Source organism: Thamnophis sirtalis, unplaced genomic scaffold, assembly GCF_051295495.1.
Source record: "Thamnophis sirtalis isolate CommonGarterSnake01/CBP01778 unplaced genomic scaffold, rThaSir2_p1.2 scaffold_5, whole genome shotgun sequence".
NCBI lineage: Eukaryota > Metazoa > Chordata > Lepidosauria > Squamata > Natricidae > Thamnophis > Thamnophis sirtalis.
The window spans coordinates 116,982,019-116,998,068 of NW_028261385.1; the positions used below are offsets into that span (position 1 = coordinate 116,982,019).

At 35.6% G+C, this 16,050-nt stretch overlaps 1 protein-coding gene across 6 annotated transcripts in view; it reads left to right on the forward strand.

Annotated features, from left to right (window-relative positions):
- Positions 1-506: 506 nt before the first annotated feature.
- Positions 507-16,050, forward strand: part of LOC106554409 (uncharacterized) — a 29,881-nt gene continuing 14,337 nt past the window's right edge. For 2 of the 6 annotated variants that reach the window (XM_087716720.1, XM_014073061.2), the window contains exons 1-7: positions 511-869; positions 2,446-2,556; positions 7,388-7,495; positions 8,399-8,503; positions 10,366-10,488; positions 12,172-12,246; positions 14,934-15,131. In XM_087716720.1, the coding sequence (XP_087572846.1) occupies positions 567-869; positions 2,446-2,556; positions 7,388-7,495; positions 8,399-8,503; positions 10,366-10,488; positions 12,172-12,246; positions 14,934-15,131 (1,023 nt within the window). In that variant the 5' untranslated portion in view covers positions 511-566. Of the gene's footprint in view, positions 870-2,445; positions 2,557-7,387; positions 7,496-8,398; positions 8,504-10,365; positions 10,489-12,171; positions 12,247-14,933; positions 15,132-16,050 lie in introns of all 6 variants that reach the window. The other 4 variants (XM_087716722.1, XM_087716723.1, XR_015696792.1 and 1 more) reach the window with 4 other exon arrangements.

The following is a 16,050-nucleotide window of genomic DNA, read 5'->3' on the forward strand; positions in this document are numbered from 1 at the left end:
GTGACAGCAATCATTCCATAATTTATTACTTATTATTTGCCTAATTCCCTTTGTAGTATTTGACAACTAGTTGTTTTTGTTCTGAGCATAGGTATCAAACCACGAAAAGTAATAGGATAAAGATAATGGGGGGGGGAGAGTGGTTTTCAACACAGAAGGGGAGGATAATATTAAACTTTATAGCGCATATACAACCCAAATGTTAGTTTCATCATTGCAGCAAATTTCAGGGAAAGTTAATCCTAGAAGATCGCTCTACGCGTGCTTGCACGTTGTCTTTCGCTAAGAAGAAAGCCGTTCTATATAAAATGGGATCCCATAAAATTTTACAAAGGTGCCTCCCATCTCTCAAAGCCATTGGCTATAAGTTTAATTTCTAGATACAGGTAGCGCTTTTTTTCCATATCTACAAGCATCCGGCCAGGCTGATCTCCCAGCCCATCACAGCAAAAGCAATTGCGTCGCGGAATTGCCATGGATACGAGCAATACTGAAGCGGACGGATACAGACCAATCTCATTTGGAAAGAAAAAAATGCATAGGGACAGTGAGCCCCTATTTTCATTATGTTTTTAATTTGGCAAAAGTGCTTCCTTTTGCCGTTTTTGATCACCAAAGCGCTAGTCGGAGCCTTCAGAAAAAGAAAGCTGAAAGGAACTTTTTTTTGTCTGGCGGAGGGAGCTGATCGCGGGTTTGGCGTACCACTGCCAGTAAATTTTGGCCGTGGCCGGGCAACGAAGCAGACTCTGCCCCCGGGACGGGGATGGGTAGGGGGCATGGAGGTGGAGGGGGACGGCGTGGGTCCTTTCCATCTAGGACCGTTGACATCTACGCCTAAAGAGTCATCTACCTCGAGCCTCCCCACACGGGTGAGTGAAGAAGGGAATAGCCCAGCGCGCTAATGTTTTAGGAGTTGATCAGAGACCTTCAGAATGAACCTCGTGTGTCAAAAGTCCAGAACCCCCCAAAAGGCGGGCTATAAATGGAGTGACTTTCAAAAATTAAATAGCATCGGGCTTGGTTAGAGACTTCTAGGGCTTGGCACATCTCTTTACTGCAGTGGTAAAGGGTATGATCCCAGGCAAAACTGTATGAATAGTGCCACAACCTCAACAAGAGTCGACTTTAGCTTCAGAGCAAAGTTATATTTTAGCATAGTAACACATTGAGCATCACACTAAGCTCCACTGGTTTTAGTTCACCCAAGATTGTTGTAAGCCACAAACTATCCAATTGTTTTTATATAGCTCAGGATATAGTGCTAGTCTATGGTGGTGCCTGCTTAATTAAGTAGTTAGTCCCTTATATATAGGCTGCTAGTGGTTTTGAGTTTAAATTAAACATCTGGCTATCCCAGGGTGTGATTCCATATAGAATTTGACATACCGAAAACCACAATGAATTCAAGAACTCTAGGAACATAAAAGTTTGTTACTTCACTTCATTTTTAGTGAAATCAATAGAGTGTACTCTTGAGAAATTTGTAATCAGTTGGGTGTTACATAACATGCTAATTCAGAAATAAACAGACAGTTGTTGTGTATAAGTTCTGTTCTTAGAGTTTATGGATTATCTTGGCTAGTTATGGTTTAACTAAAACCATAATTAACTTAATTTATACATTTAATTTATACATAATACACAACATGCATTATACATAACTTAGTATTACGTATAAGACTGCTAACTTTTGCTAGGAAGCTTAATGGAGAGAGGAACTCCCCCCCTCCAATTAGAATGTCAATTTAATTTCAGTTAGCTCTTCATTTGCCTTAAGGTCCCAGGTACTCCATGTCCTAATCTCAAAACAAAACAAAACAAAACAAGACAAAACCTAATAAAAAACCACTTACCCCCCCCCCCCCCAAGATACTTCATTGTGCCTGAGCTCTTTCATTGGTAGCTTGTCTCCAAAAGTCATGAATCATGGTGGCACAGTGTTTAGAATGCAGTATTGCAAGCTAATTCTGACTGCTGGCTGCCATCATTTTGGCAGTTTGACTCTCACAAGCTCAAGGTTCCGATATCGGTAAAATTAGGACCCAGATTGTTGGGAGGCAATATGCTGACTCTGTAAACCACTTAGAGAGGGCTGTAAAGCATTATATAAGTATAAGTGCTATTACTATTACAAACCACAATGACTAGTCCAAACCCAGGGAAATCACATAACTATCTTCACAGGACATGCTTATCTGTAGCTAATTTGTCTGGTTTATGACACTTTTGTATTTAGTTCTTTTATATGTACCTTGCATGCTTCACATTGCATAATTTAGAAAGTTGCTGAACATTTTTGAAATTTTCATTGATGTTTGGAGATGAGAGAAGGGAATGGAAATAATTTCAGTGTAGAAGCATTTGCCGCAGGTTAGTTTGTAAAATGCCTATTCTGCAATGCACTTTTTAAAAAGTTTTGTTTTTTTCCAATGTTTTGTTTTTCAGACTGATTCCTTGTCATCTGAAAACAGTGACAGTTCAGGAGAAGACTGGCTCATAAAAATTCGTTGTCCAGGAGCAAGGCATCGATACAGTAAACGAGCTCATGCAAAAAAGGTTAATATTACAATATTATTAATGTAATTAATTAATCAATTAAACATGTTTAAAGATTATTAAGAGAATAGTGACCCTTTTGAATGCTGGGTGGTACAGTAGTTTTAATGTGAAATCTATATATCCAGCTATTCAGTTGATCCAGGAAAGAATTTTGTGGAAGTTCTTATTCTATTTCTGTTTTCACTTCCCAACTTGTTAATTAGTCATATGACATTAATACTCAACATGTAAAGAAGATGCAGAATTATTTCCAGCTATATTTTCGTATTCTGCTTGTGACACTAGTTCAGGATGGAAGATGAATATAATGGTTCTACCACAAAACCGCGGACGACAAAATCGCGGTCGACGAAAGCGTGTATGTGACGTCATCACAGCGCGACGAAAAAGATCGGAAAAGATCAAAAAATGTAAAAATAAAGCTAAAACCTTCCCCTACCCCCCCAAACCTAAACCTAACCCTAACCCTAACCCTTAAGCTAACCCTAAACCTAACCCTAAACCTAACCCTTAACGTAACGAAAAACCTAACGCTAACCCTTAACCTAACGCTAAACGTAACGCTAACGCTCTAACCCTAACCCTAACCCTTAACCTAACCCTAACCCTAACCCTTAACCTAACCCTAACCTTTATGTGAATCGGCTTGCTGTAATTTAATTTTTATTTCAATTTTTCGATCTTTTTCGTCGCGTTGTGATGACGTCACATACGCGATTTCGTCGACCGCGCTTTTGTGGAACGCGCTTTTGACGGGTCACGGAATATAATATGCAATGGTACATATTTATGCAAATCTCAAAAGTATTATATAGCATCTAAAAACTTTTAGGGACCCACCCCAATTTTGCTTGACAAAAATTGAAAAAGTGGGGAAAAACTTTTTCCAATTTAAATTGCAGGATTAAAACATGATGGTATAGTTAGAAATGATTTAATTTACTAAAATTATTTGAGTATCATGCATACTTGGGAACATTAAAAGACAGAAGAAGAATCAGAAGAAGAATCCCAGCAACTAGGCAAGCCCTAGTTACTTCAATAGAAATTTGACTTCATATTCAGATGCAGTATAAAACTGAATTGAAGCTGTTAAGGGACTTTGTTTTCATACACGTTATAGTAGAGTTCACAGCCACCCTTGATTTATATGATAAATATTCAATGAACTCTGGGCATAATACAGGTAAAATTGGGTAAAATTAGCTCCATTTCATTTTATATGGTGTATAAATCTTAAAAAGCTTGGACAACTTTGTATGGATTATATGGTTTTTTTGGATCATATCCTCCATATGTTAAATTAGCATAAGAATTATGTTAGCTTTTAATTCAAAATCATTTTTCAAAAGTTGAATCTTTCCTTCTGTCAAGGGACTGTAGTTACCCATTTTATGTGCAACTAGTTCCTAGAAACAGGCTTCCTTCTGTATATCATAACAAATTTATCTCCATTGTAATTCAACAAAAGTTCTCTTCTTTAAATAATTATTTATAATCAGACTGACTTCTAATTAAGTCATGTAATATTTAAGCTCCCCCCCCCCTCTCAACCCCATCCACCCCCCGTCCTGCTGTGCTGCCCCATCATGGGGTGGGTGGGGTGTTCCTGGGTGGGATGAGCAAATAACATTGGAGTGTATGCCTAGTGTGTGCGCGTGCATGTGTGTGTGTGTGTATGTGTGTGTGTGTGTGTGTGTGTGTGTGTGTGTGTGTGTATTTCCCAGCAGGGTCACCCCAGGTCATCTCAGCTGCCCCACTAAAGCAAGCAGCATTGTAGGAAAATATCAGAGGCAAATGATCATATTATTAACAATGGCAAAGGCATCAATTTATACTGCATGGGACAAGGCAATGGTAACCCATTTCTCTATTTTTGTCAAGAAAGTCAGATGTACAGAAAATATAAAATGATTGAGGCTATAGTATCAAATAATGAATCCCTCAGATTGGATGACACTCAACATTTTATTTATTTATTCAACTTCTATAGTTGCCCATCTCAATCAAGTGACTTGGGTGGCTTATAGTTCTAAAACTACAAAGTGGTTAAAACAATTAAAGCAATAAACAATAAAAACATCCAAATAATAAGTATATACAGCTGCCAAGATAGTTAAGCAACTAACAGTAAAGCCAAGAAATGGCTTTAACACATTCTGAGCCCAAAGCCCAGGCATGTAGCAAGATTTTTAAGGCCTTATGAGACCGATAGGGTTGGGGAAAATTTTAATCTCTGAGGTGAAAGTATCCATAAAGCAGGAGCTGTAGCAGAGATAGCCCGTCTTCTAGTTCCTGCTAGTTGACAATTTAGTTGATGGAGTGTGCAGCATGCCCAATCTAATTAAACGAAAAAGATGGTCCCTCAGATAGCCTTCAAATGGAAAAGAGCATGGAACATAAGAAACAGGAACAAAAGAAAGTTCAACGTAGTGAAAAATGAAATGAAACAACTGCAAATTGACCTCTTAGGCATCAGCAAATTGAGATGGACTAGGATTGGGCATTTTTTTGTTGGAAGATCACACTTTTGAGTCCTGAGGACATGAAAAACAAAGAAGGAATGGCATTACTTTTATAGTTAGGAAGAATATAGCAAGAACAGTACTTGACTACGATGCAATCAATGAGCAGATAATATTGATTAGATTTAAAGAAAACCTAACAGTGTGCAAATTATCATACAATATACTAAATTTCATATGCTAGCAAAATAATGCGTATGATCAACCAGATTAGAATCACACATAGAAAAACAGAGATGGTCAAGCTGTCTTTAGAAAAGCCTGAAGAACACAAAACTTGATTGCTGATGCATGCTGGATAATTGAGAAAGCCAAAGAAAACAAAAAAAGAAGTTAATATAACCCTAACCCTAAGCCATAATGAAAAAAACCAAATTAAATATAAAGAATACCAAACAAATAACAATAGGTTGAATAACCAACCTTAGAACTGGCAATGGAAATATTGAAGTGGTAAATAACTTTTGCTTTTTAGGAGCTATCATCAGCAATAAAAATACTAGCAATCAAGCAATATGCCACATATTGACATTTGATACAGCAGTCAGGAAGATGTTCAAATGCCATGATGGATCTATACATATAAAAATCATCATGCATGCCTTTGGCACTTCATGGAAGCAAAATTAGGATAGAAAGAGTATGCTTTTGAACTTTGATGTTGGACAGGAACCCTGGGATTACTGTTGACAGCCAAGAAAACAAATGAATGGGTCATCAAATAAATCAACCCCAAATTCTTACTTGAGTCACAAATGACCAAGCTCAAACTATCCCATTTAGGACACAGTGTATGAACACCTAACTGTAATACTAGAAAAGATGAATATTAGAATATATTGATAAAAAGGGAGATTTTATATAAAATTATTCAGCAGATAGAAGGACACATTTTATTGAAGAAGAATCAATATTGTTTATGCGAAACATAACTGACTTTCTTGCTTTTTCCTTAAAAATGGTTTGCTTCTCATCCAAGAAGCTGCTTCAGTTCTGAACACCCGTGACCTGGATGATTGAGAATCTCCATAGACATAAAGCAATGTCAGAAAATACCTAATAAAACATTTTGAACTTTTATAGCTGTCCATTTATTATTGCATTTTGCTATTATTTTTTCAAAAATAGAAGTCAAATAAAATTTTATTGGCTCTTGTAGGTTCTTCTGGAGATAAACAATACAAATATTCAAATGCATACCAATCTTATTTAATAAAAAAGTTTATATTCACATTCCATTGTGAAAAGAAATTATTTGTAAATAACGTATTTGTTCAAAAATTTTATTTACATTTAATATGGAAAAGTAAATCAAGTATATAAATGATTTATGCAGTCTTCATTTTTAAATACAGATAGTCCTCAACTTATGACTACAATTGGAATGGGCAAATTCATAATTAAGCAGAGAATTGTTAAGTGACATCATGTGATTGCACCCAATTTTATGATTTTTACCATAAGCGAGACATGTGACCATAATTTGTGACATCCTGCTATATTTCCCATTGACTTTCCTTGTCATAAACTAGCTGGAAAGGTTGCAGATGGAGATCAGGTGACCCTAGGATGCTGCAACTGTTGTACATGCGAGCCAGTTGTCAAGCTCCTGGATCGTGATGACATAACTGCAGGGAAGCTGTGACAATTTTAAGTATGAGGACTTGTCATAAATAATTTGTTTTAGTGCCATTGTAATTTCCAGTGGTCGCTAAAGGAATGGATGTAAGTCAAGGATTATCTATCATCCTCCACATAGAATCCTTGCATAAATATAAAAAGCATTACAGGCAGAAGATGAGTATGAGTATTTTTTTAAACTTCGTAGTGCCTGTATTGATTTCCTCACAACTATGAAAACATTCAATATGCATTGCCCATCTGTTCATTTGTAAAATAAGAATATGGAATTAAGAAAGAGGAATTAGAAAGCTGCCAATATTATATCTATTGTCTATGTTTGGAATACATTTTTTAGTTCTTCCAACATATAAAACTCTACTATGAAAATCTTATACAGTAATGTTTTACTGTCTTTAATGCTAATAATTATATAGTATTATATAGTAATGATAAAGAAAGATAGAAAAAAGCCAGTCAGATAAGTTATCTTAACTGGAAAAAATCTTAAAATATGGTTTATAAGGGTCCTTTAATTAAGAAAATAGAAAATTAGAATTTAGAATAAGTATAGCTAATCTTGATCTAATTTGACGTTGGGTTGTATTGTTTTAGTCAAATTGATGCTAATGGGATATATCTCCATAGAAGTTTAGAATTAATGCCTTTCCCTAATTTAACAGGGCATATCATCACGGTCCACAAAAACTGAAACCTCAAGCATTCTAGATAAAAAAGATGACTTCACAGACACAGAGAAAAAAGAATTGACGCCTACTACATCTTATCAGGTATATGGATTAAACATTTCAGATCTGAAAGTAACTATCTTGGGGAGGGAAAAACTTTACCAGTACAATGAAGTGAAACATTGGTTAATTCACATAAATCAAATATTGCAGGCTATCTCAATGGATTTTTGACACATTACAATATAGGTAGTTATTGGGTTACTACCATTTGTTCAGCAGCAGTTATGATTGTGGTGACTGGATGATATTTACTATGGGTCTCATAGTTCTGGCAATTGCATTGTCACCATGGTTATGCAACATCATAGTTCATAACCATGTCATTTAGTGATTGCCAATTCTGGTCCCAATTGCCATTATAAGCTTATAGTTATGGTAATTGATAAGGTTCTTACAATCTATCTCATGTAACTGTCTCTAATGTATAACCAACCATTTTTAAACACTCATTTGCAGTAATTAAAAAAAATTGTCTCTCTCAATAATATCTGATGATACGGTGTATCATCTGTCCCACTTATGAAAAAAGATGGCCACGTTCAAAATACACTTCAAAAATACTTATTTTATAGAAAAATGCCTTTTCCTGTTGAATAAATGTCATTTGTGTAATTACCTTTTTCTGATTTCTAAGCTGTTGTATTAGCTTTCAACATATATTTTTTTTAATATTTTTTTTAATAGACCACATTATTTTACAATATACCACAATACTAGTTATGACATAACATTGGAAAAGTTCTTTCTGTGCATATCAACATTCTGGTAACCCACACCATTTATTTGCTTTAGAGCTTCATTTTAACAGTGAGTTACTGGAAGTTGCTACAGTTTGGTAACTTGTGTGTGAAAATATAGAGAGCCAATATATTTGTTAAATCGGAAGATTATTTTCTGAGAACACAGCAACAAACACAACCTATTTTAACATTCTAACATTAGGACTATACAAAAGTGCCAAGGCAGGAGAGTACAGACTTGGAGTGGCTGATAAGACTTCGTTGCCCAAGAGCTCAAATGGAAGAGTTGATGCCAGATGTCAAGCAAGTAGGTTTGGGTGTGAATATATTGATATTTTCCAGTGCAGCATTATCAGATAAATATTTTAATGGTAGAAATTTACAACAGTAAAAGTGGAGTTTCATCTTAGACATATTTTTAAAAATCTAGTTAATAATCATAAAAGTTCTAATACATGATGCTAATGTTTCTAATACATACTTTTCAATTTTAGGGAAATACATTCTCATTTTTAAATGTTCTTAATGAGGAAAAGTATGACTAAGGATACAAGGTTAACTTTATCTTGGATTAAGGCCCATTGATAATACATCCAAATAGATTTCTAGGTAACTAACCCTAATTTGACTCTGACTCTGCCACAAACAGATTAAATGGCTTTAGAAAAGCCATTATCTGTCAGGTCTCAGTCTGTAACATAAGGCTCGCCATATAGTCCTATCTTTAAAGGTATGTGAAGTTTTGAAATCTTCAAATGTTCATCATCAGCTCCATCGACTGCTAAATTTATTGATTTTTTTTTAATGTGGGTAACAATAGCTCATCATATCCAGAAAAAAATTAAGCATTTTTAATAAATATGCTGTGTTTTCTTTATCTGCATTGTAATGTATATGTACCTTGCAATCCCACAATTTGATATTGTTTTGTCTTCTTCTGCACAAGCGCAGAAGTGTTGCTCACATGCACAAGCAAACCGATAGTAAACTGTTTAGTAACCCACTACTGGCTATGATAAATTTCTTTCAAAAGTAATCAATGCTATGCAATGTGCAGTAAAAGAACAAACTGTAGTGCCCTAAAGGAAAGCAAGAGATGAGAGAAAACAAAACCGAAGTTTTTATATTAGCTTAATTTATTATATTTCATCCTTTTTTATACATTGCAAATTACCTTTGCTTTCTCCACATTAGAATTCTCTCTGTTTTTGAAGATCTCATGAACTCAGTACTACCATGGATTTTTTTGGTCTTCCGTTTCCTAATCCATTCATTCATATTTGTGTTTTGCAATTTGATCCTCATTCATTCTCTCTATGACCAAATTATGTCAACATATAAGTCCTTCCTGTCCTTTGCTTTTATATTCAGCCAACATTTATTCATTATCCTTTCTCAAATTATTCCTACTAAATTCTATTTACTTTTATCTCTCCTTGACATATTGACTCTCACTTCCTTAAAACAAAGTGGTACAAGCTTCTTTGACAAACATTAATTCCTTATTGCAAACCAAGTTTTCTATTTGTATTTAAACATCCCCTTTCTCTCTTTTTTTCTATTAAGGTATGCAAATTCATTTACTTGCTATATTTTTTCACATTCTATTATAATTTGTAGTTGTTAATTCATTGATCTTTGATATACTAATTTTCAGATCCATTTCAGTGTATATTACTGTTTATTTGACATTCACTACAAAGCATTTGATTCTTAACCAATAAAATGGCATTTTCTGCATAATAAAAATATGTTAATGTTCACATCCCCCAACCAAAATAATCTTTAACACTACCGCAAGCATGCCTTATACATTTGTCCACAAATATATTAAGCAACTAAGAAGACTCCACCTATCTCTGTTTTACTTCTTGCTCAATATTCAATTACATGCTGAGTATTTAATTTATTTTTATGCTTGCTTTCCTTCCATTATGGGCAGAAATTCTTTGAGTATCCACATATGCTGCTTTTCATTTTAAGGATTTTTTTAAAAAGACATATGATAGAAATTAAATGGAACCCACAATATATTGTAGTTTTATAATTTGAACTAATATTGAAAGTAAAATACATACTTATGTACAATGGTATTCTTTGTATAGGTAAGTTTGATTTTTGGTAGCTAAAAGTTTCATTCACTTGGATTCTTTTCATTTTTCAAATAAGCCTTTTCCAGGAGTTACTACATTCCTGAGTAAATCACAGAGCAAGATTTTAGAAAGAAGTCCATCTGAAAAGACAAAAACTTCAGAGAGTTGGCTAACACAGAAGCACTTGTCCATTGCACAGGTACCAATATATTGGGGGCACTGAATAGAGTCAAAAATCTATAACTGGTGATGTTTGCTACCTCAAAGCAAAGTGCATATTTCAAAAGGACTTAGAAGGCAAGCAATCCATTCTTTGAGTTCCATGCAGTTTACTGAATGTGTTTGTTGGCGATTAGAAGAAATTGAATTCCTATCTGCTCTTATTACAAAAGTGTTGTAACATCATCAAAATACAACCACCTTCTCATATTGTGGTTGCATTTTACAACACTTTTTAAATTACATAATTGATTTGAATGTCTGTCTGTGTGTGTGTGTGTGTGTGTGTGTAGAGAGAGAGAATATATATATATATGTATGTATGTATGTATGTATGTTGTATTTGTGCTGATAACAAAAAGGCAACAGTAAAAATATTGGGTTTCTGCCCGGATGGTCTCTTGTGACGAGCCGAAGGACAGAGAATGGAAGTAGTGATCTTCCTCCCATATTTGGGCATATATCTATATATATTAGATTTATATATCTAATATATAAATCTAATATATAGGGTGAAAGGTATATATTAGATTTTTACAACCCCCGGTATGCCCAAATATGGGAGGAAGATCACTACTTCCATTCTCTGTCCTTCGGCTCGTCACAAGAGACCATCCGGGCAGAAACCCAATATTTTTACTGTTGCCTTTTTGTTACATTTTGTTGTATTTGTCAGCCAAGCCAAGGTGAAAGGTATCTATTAGATTTTTACAACCCCCGGTATTTATCAGCACAAATACAACATACATACATACGTACATACATACATACATACACACATACACACATACACATACACATACACACATACATACGTAGTAAGAGTTAACAGATCAATTCTAGCATGCAGATCCACAGATGGTAAGGGGGTAGACACGGCCTCTATAGAAAGGAGCTTTGTTTGTGATGGGACATGTCTTTCACAGAGATGCTAGTGGAATGCTCCATCATCTTTTCCTAATATGGGTTTTCTCCAGCAATGGATCCCAGCAGACTGCTGAAAATGTTCTCCTTCGTCATAGATAATAATAAAAGACTCAGTAATGGGGTCCTCCCACTCATAGCCTTTCATAGTAACTTGGTTAATTTGATTCCAGTACTAATTATTTGCTCTGAATATGATTATCAATAGCCATCAAACTCCTATTTGCCTTGTCTAATTTCTTCAATACTGCCCGTCTATCAACTACTCATGATCAAAACTAAGATTGATTTTTGGCTTTTTGAAGAGAAGTAAAGATGATTTTTCTCAGTTTGATCTAGAGTTGTAGACTGGTTTTCATATTGTTTTCATATTAAATATTGTTTTAAATATTTAATTTAAGCATTTGAATATGCATATTATTTAATTTATCAAATTTAATAACATTGGTGATAAATATAGAAAATTGTATATTATTACAGTAATAAAGAGTAAGGAAAATAGTTATATTGAGGCAGATTTTCTAATTGTTACCTTCTTATCATTACATATATAAAGCATGGAATTGATGCACCAATTCCAATTTCAAATAAGGCTTTTAATGTAATTTTATTTTGCATGTGTTCTCAGCGGCATGGAATTCATTGTATCGTATAAAGCTGATCTGTTTATAAAATTATTTTTAAGAAGTATGTTTAATATAGTAGTTCTCTTTCACAGATTTTACTGATATTTTATTAGGCTTTAGTTAATGAAAGCCAGGATGTTATTGGTCCCATTCAGTTGCTGCTGGAAAGAGAAAGCTGCTTTATAAGGGTAAGAAATAAACATTGCTTGCAATGTAACTTTCTGACTATTGAGAAAGACATAAAAATGCCTGGACCAGGAGTCCATATCCGTGACCACCATGTCAGAAGAGAAGATCTTGTTTTTTTATTTTTGGAAATCATCTTATGAAATTGCAATTTTCTATAAAAATAAGGAATAAAAACATCAGTGTTAAGTTTTCTCCCTCGCCCCAATATCTGTACTTTCTTGACAAAAATCACACAAATGAAAAAGTTTGTAAAAGATTTTGTTCCTGGTCATTTAAAAAAAAAAGGTTGTTACAAGCTTAAGTTGTCTGTACTGAAGTGTCTTTTACAGCTGATCCTTTACTTTTCAGCTATAAGTCTAATAGCTTTTCCAAGGAAAAGTGGCCTGTAGTTGGTCATTATGGCTTGCAGTGCTGATAGCTGTGGGGCAGGGGTGTTAAATTGGCGGCCCATGGACCAGATGCATCATGCGCAGGCCATGCCCACCCCAGCTCCATGAAGGGGGAAAACATCGGGAAACATCACGTGACAGCAACCTGACACTGCAAGTTTGACACCTGGGCTGTAGGGCATGACATCTGGAGGACTTTAAAGAGGGGAAGGATGATGTAGAGTTTATAACTATTAGGTTTTTATTTAGTTAATTGAAGCTTGTGAGCTTGTTTTGAAAGGAAAAAAAGGGGGAAATGGATAGATAAAAATTGGATTAAAAAAAAGATGGCTATTGGAGTTATCCACATCTCCCTCCTTGCCCCAGTTCCTTGCTCTTTACTGTTAGTCAAGGATATTTTTCTCCCAACAGAATCTCCTTCTCAATTCCTTCCTACTTCTGAGTCAGGGTAAAGGTGGATCAATATAATGCAGCGGTAAAGTGGGGTTTTCCCTTGGAAAACAATACAATGCAAACATCCTGATTCTTATGGAGGAGGAACCAGGAAAAGGTCGGTGATCTTCAAGGTTTATGCAGGACTGCCCGTCTCCCAGCTAGGCATGGGGCTTGGCATTTCTCTGGTTGGTATATTCATATTAGAGAAAACAAAATTTGCCTGAAAACCAAAGGGAATGTTTTGTCCAAGAAATACCAATTTCAAAGAAGATGTTGCATGAGGTTGACATCCCTATTTGTGTCCAAAAGAAGTTAACCTCATTGTTCGTCCTAATTCTGGACCCCACATTTTTATCCTGTTATCAATGTGCAACAGTACTGTGCTCACTTCTCCAAACAGCTTCTCTAATTTATGAAGGCAAACACATCACTAGTGGTTAGGGGAAAAGCCCAATTTCGTGTTTGAGATCGATCATAAAATTGATATATTCTTTCATCTAGGAAAGCCATCTATCTGCACTGTCCTCTGTATTATTTATTTATTTGCATCCTGCCTTTATTTTTCCCCCCAAATAACTCAAGGCAGTGAACATATCTGATATCTTTCCTCTACCTGTTTTCTACACAACAACAGCCCTATGAGTTGAATTAGTAAGAGAGTGACTGGCCCAAGGTCACATAGTTGGCTTTCATATCTGCTTTCTCCTACTTTCTTGTCTGGTGTCTTAACACTAGATTACATTTTTATGTTTTTATTTATTATTTTTAATAATTCCCTTTGGGATAGATTAGTGTTAGCTTTTCCAAATTTGCCTTGACATAGCTAATAGTGGTCATGTGAAGCTTTAGTATTAGAGATCATGACAGCTAGTTTGTGATTAAAAGTTCCAAACTAGAAACCAAGAGACTGTGAGTTCTAGTCCTGCCTTAGGCCCAAAACTAGCTGGGTGACCTTGGGCCAGTCACTTTTTCTCAGCCGTGGGAAGGAAGCAAAGTCAAATCCCTTCTGAAACATCTTGCCAAGATACCTGCAGGGACCTATCCAGGCAGTCTTCAAAAATTGGACATGATTGAACAAAGTAAAAAAGATACTACATATTTCAAGTTTGATTTCATATTCAAACTATTGAAAAATATGAAATGAGTTGTGGCTTTAGAGCTGTAGCCAGGAAATAATGAATATTTTTGAGAAATATTAAACATAGGAGTGGGAAATCTGTAGCTCTGCAGGTACTGCTGAAATACAACTACCAGGAACAACAGCTTATATGCCAACAATACCTGTAGCTACAGATTACCTATCTCAAATAGCCCCAAGAATAATATCATATTTATTAGATTTTTTTTTCAATTATGACAAAGGGCAACCTTACCTAAAGAAAAAAAAAAGATTAGAAAAGTTAGATTCTCACAGGTATATCAACAGCCATTATAATAGATATTTGATTGATAACCTGTATGCTTTATATCCCTTAAATAGTTTAATATTCAAGTCTTTCCTGCAAGATAAATATAACACAATTTTAGTTAAGAAGACACAGGTCTGTATCTGGCTGCTATATATATTAAAAAAGTCCAACAGATAAATTATATATCTGTACCAAGTAAGATGTTTACTATGTATTCGAATATCACATAATTGGTTTCCTGTAGCAATCACATGAAATTGCAATGGCTTGTAGCGATACATATTTTATATATGCAAGGGTTGTCATTGGAGGAATGTTATAATGTATAAAATGTTTATTAATTACTAGCCTTTTTCAATTTCTATGAATTAATCATACTGTCAGATTTGTTTTAAAAGTTCATTATTTAATTCAAAAACTACCTTTGTTGATAATAGTTTCTCTGTTAATTAGGAAGTAGACAGGTATTTGAAGCACAATGATTTCTTAGCTCTAAGGAGAAAGGAAGTGCTGTACAAGAAATGGTTTGAAAGTGTTTCAAGACCCCTGCTGCAGAAAATTCAGGACAAAGTTGACAACCAGTCAAGCAAAGAAATAGAAGAAAGGAAGCGAAAACAGCTCTCCCTTTATCTAAACTATTGTAATGAGAAGGTATCGGAAAAGAAAAGCTGTTATTACTACAAAACATTTTAACACAATTAGAATGAATTTTCTTTTTTAAAATTTCAGAAGATAGAGCAGTGATAGCAAACCTTTTTGGCTTGCTTTGGTGTCAGAATTGGGAAACTACCTAACTTAACTCTTCTGGTGTATCAATCATAAATAAACAATTCTCTATTCCACACACCCATCCCCCTCATCTAGTCCACACTCAACAGTGGCACTCGGCATTGATTCTGGGAAGCAGAAGCTTGTGCCTCACATTCAGCCCTAATGAGAATCCAGATTGTTGGAGGCAATATGCTGACTCTGTAAACTGCTTAGAAAGGGCTATAAAGTACTGTGAAGCGATATAAAGTCTTAAGTGCTAATGCCACTGCTGCCACTCCCATTCTCATACAATTTTCAGAGACTGGGGGCTGTACATCCCTTTTGTACGACTTCTGAAGGGTACAGAAGCTGTGTGAGAGCACATCACATTCTCATCGCAGCCTCTGAAGCCTCTAAAATTCTGGTATTCGGGTGTTGATGAAGCCAAAAGATCATGATGTGTCACTTTTGACACACACGTAGATTAACCATCACTGACATGGGTGTAGGACAACTCGGCATGGCCAGCTCACCACTGCCAAGTTGTCTTTGCCAACTCACTGGCAGCAAGTTGCCATAGGACAACTAAACAGGGCGAACTCACTGCGGGGACACCTTGCTGCAGGTGGACAGAGGAAGAGCCAGGTTGGCAGGTAAGCAGAGCAGCAGTGGCAACAGGGGGCTTCCCATTTTCACACTGCTGCTGCCACCACACTGACCTCCAGGCCGAAGAGGCTGGGGACAGTGGCGACAGCAGTGTGTGTGTGAAAATGGGATGCCCTGGGCTGCCACTGCCTCCCCGCCACCTATCCTGCCCATC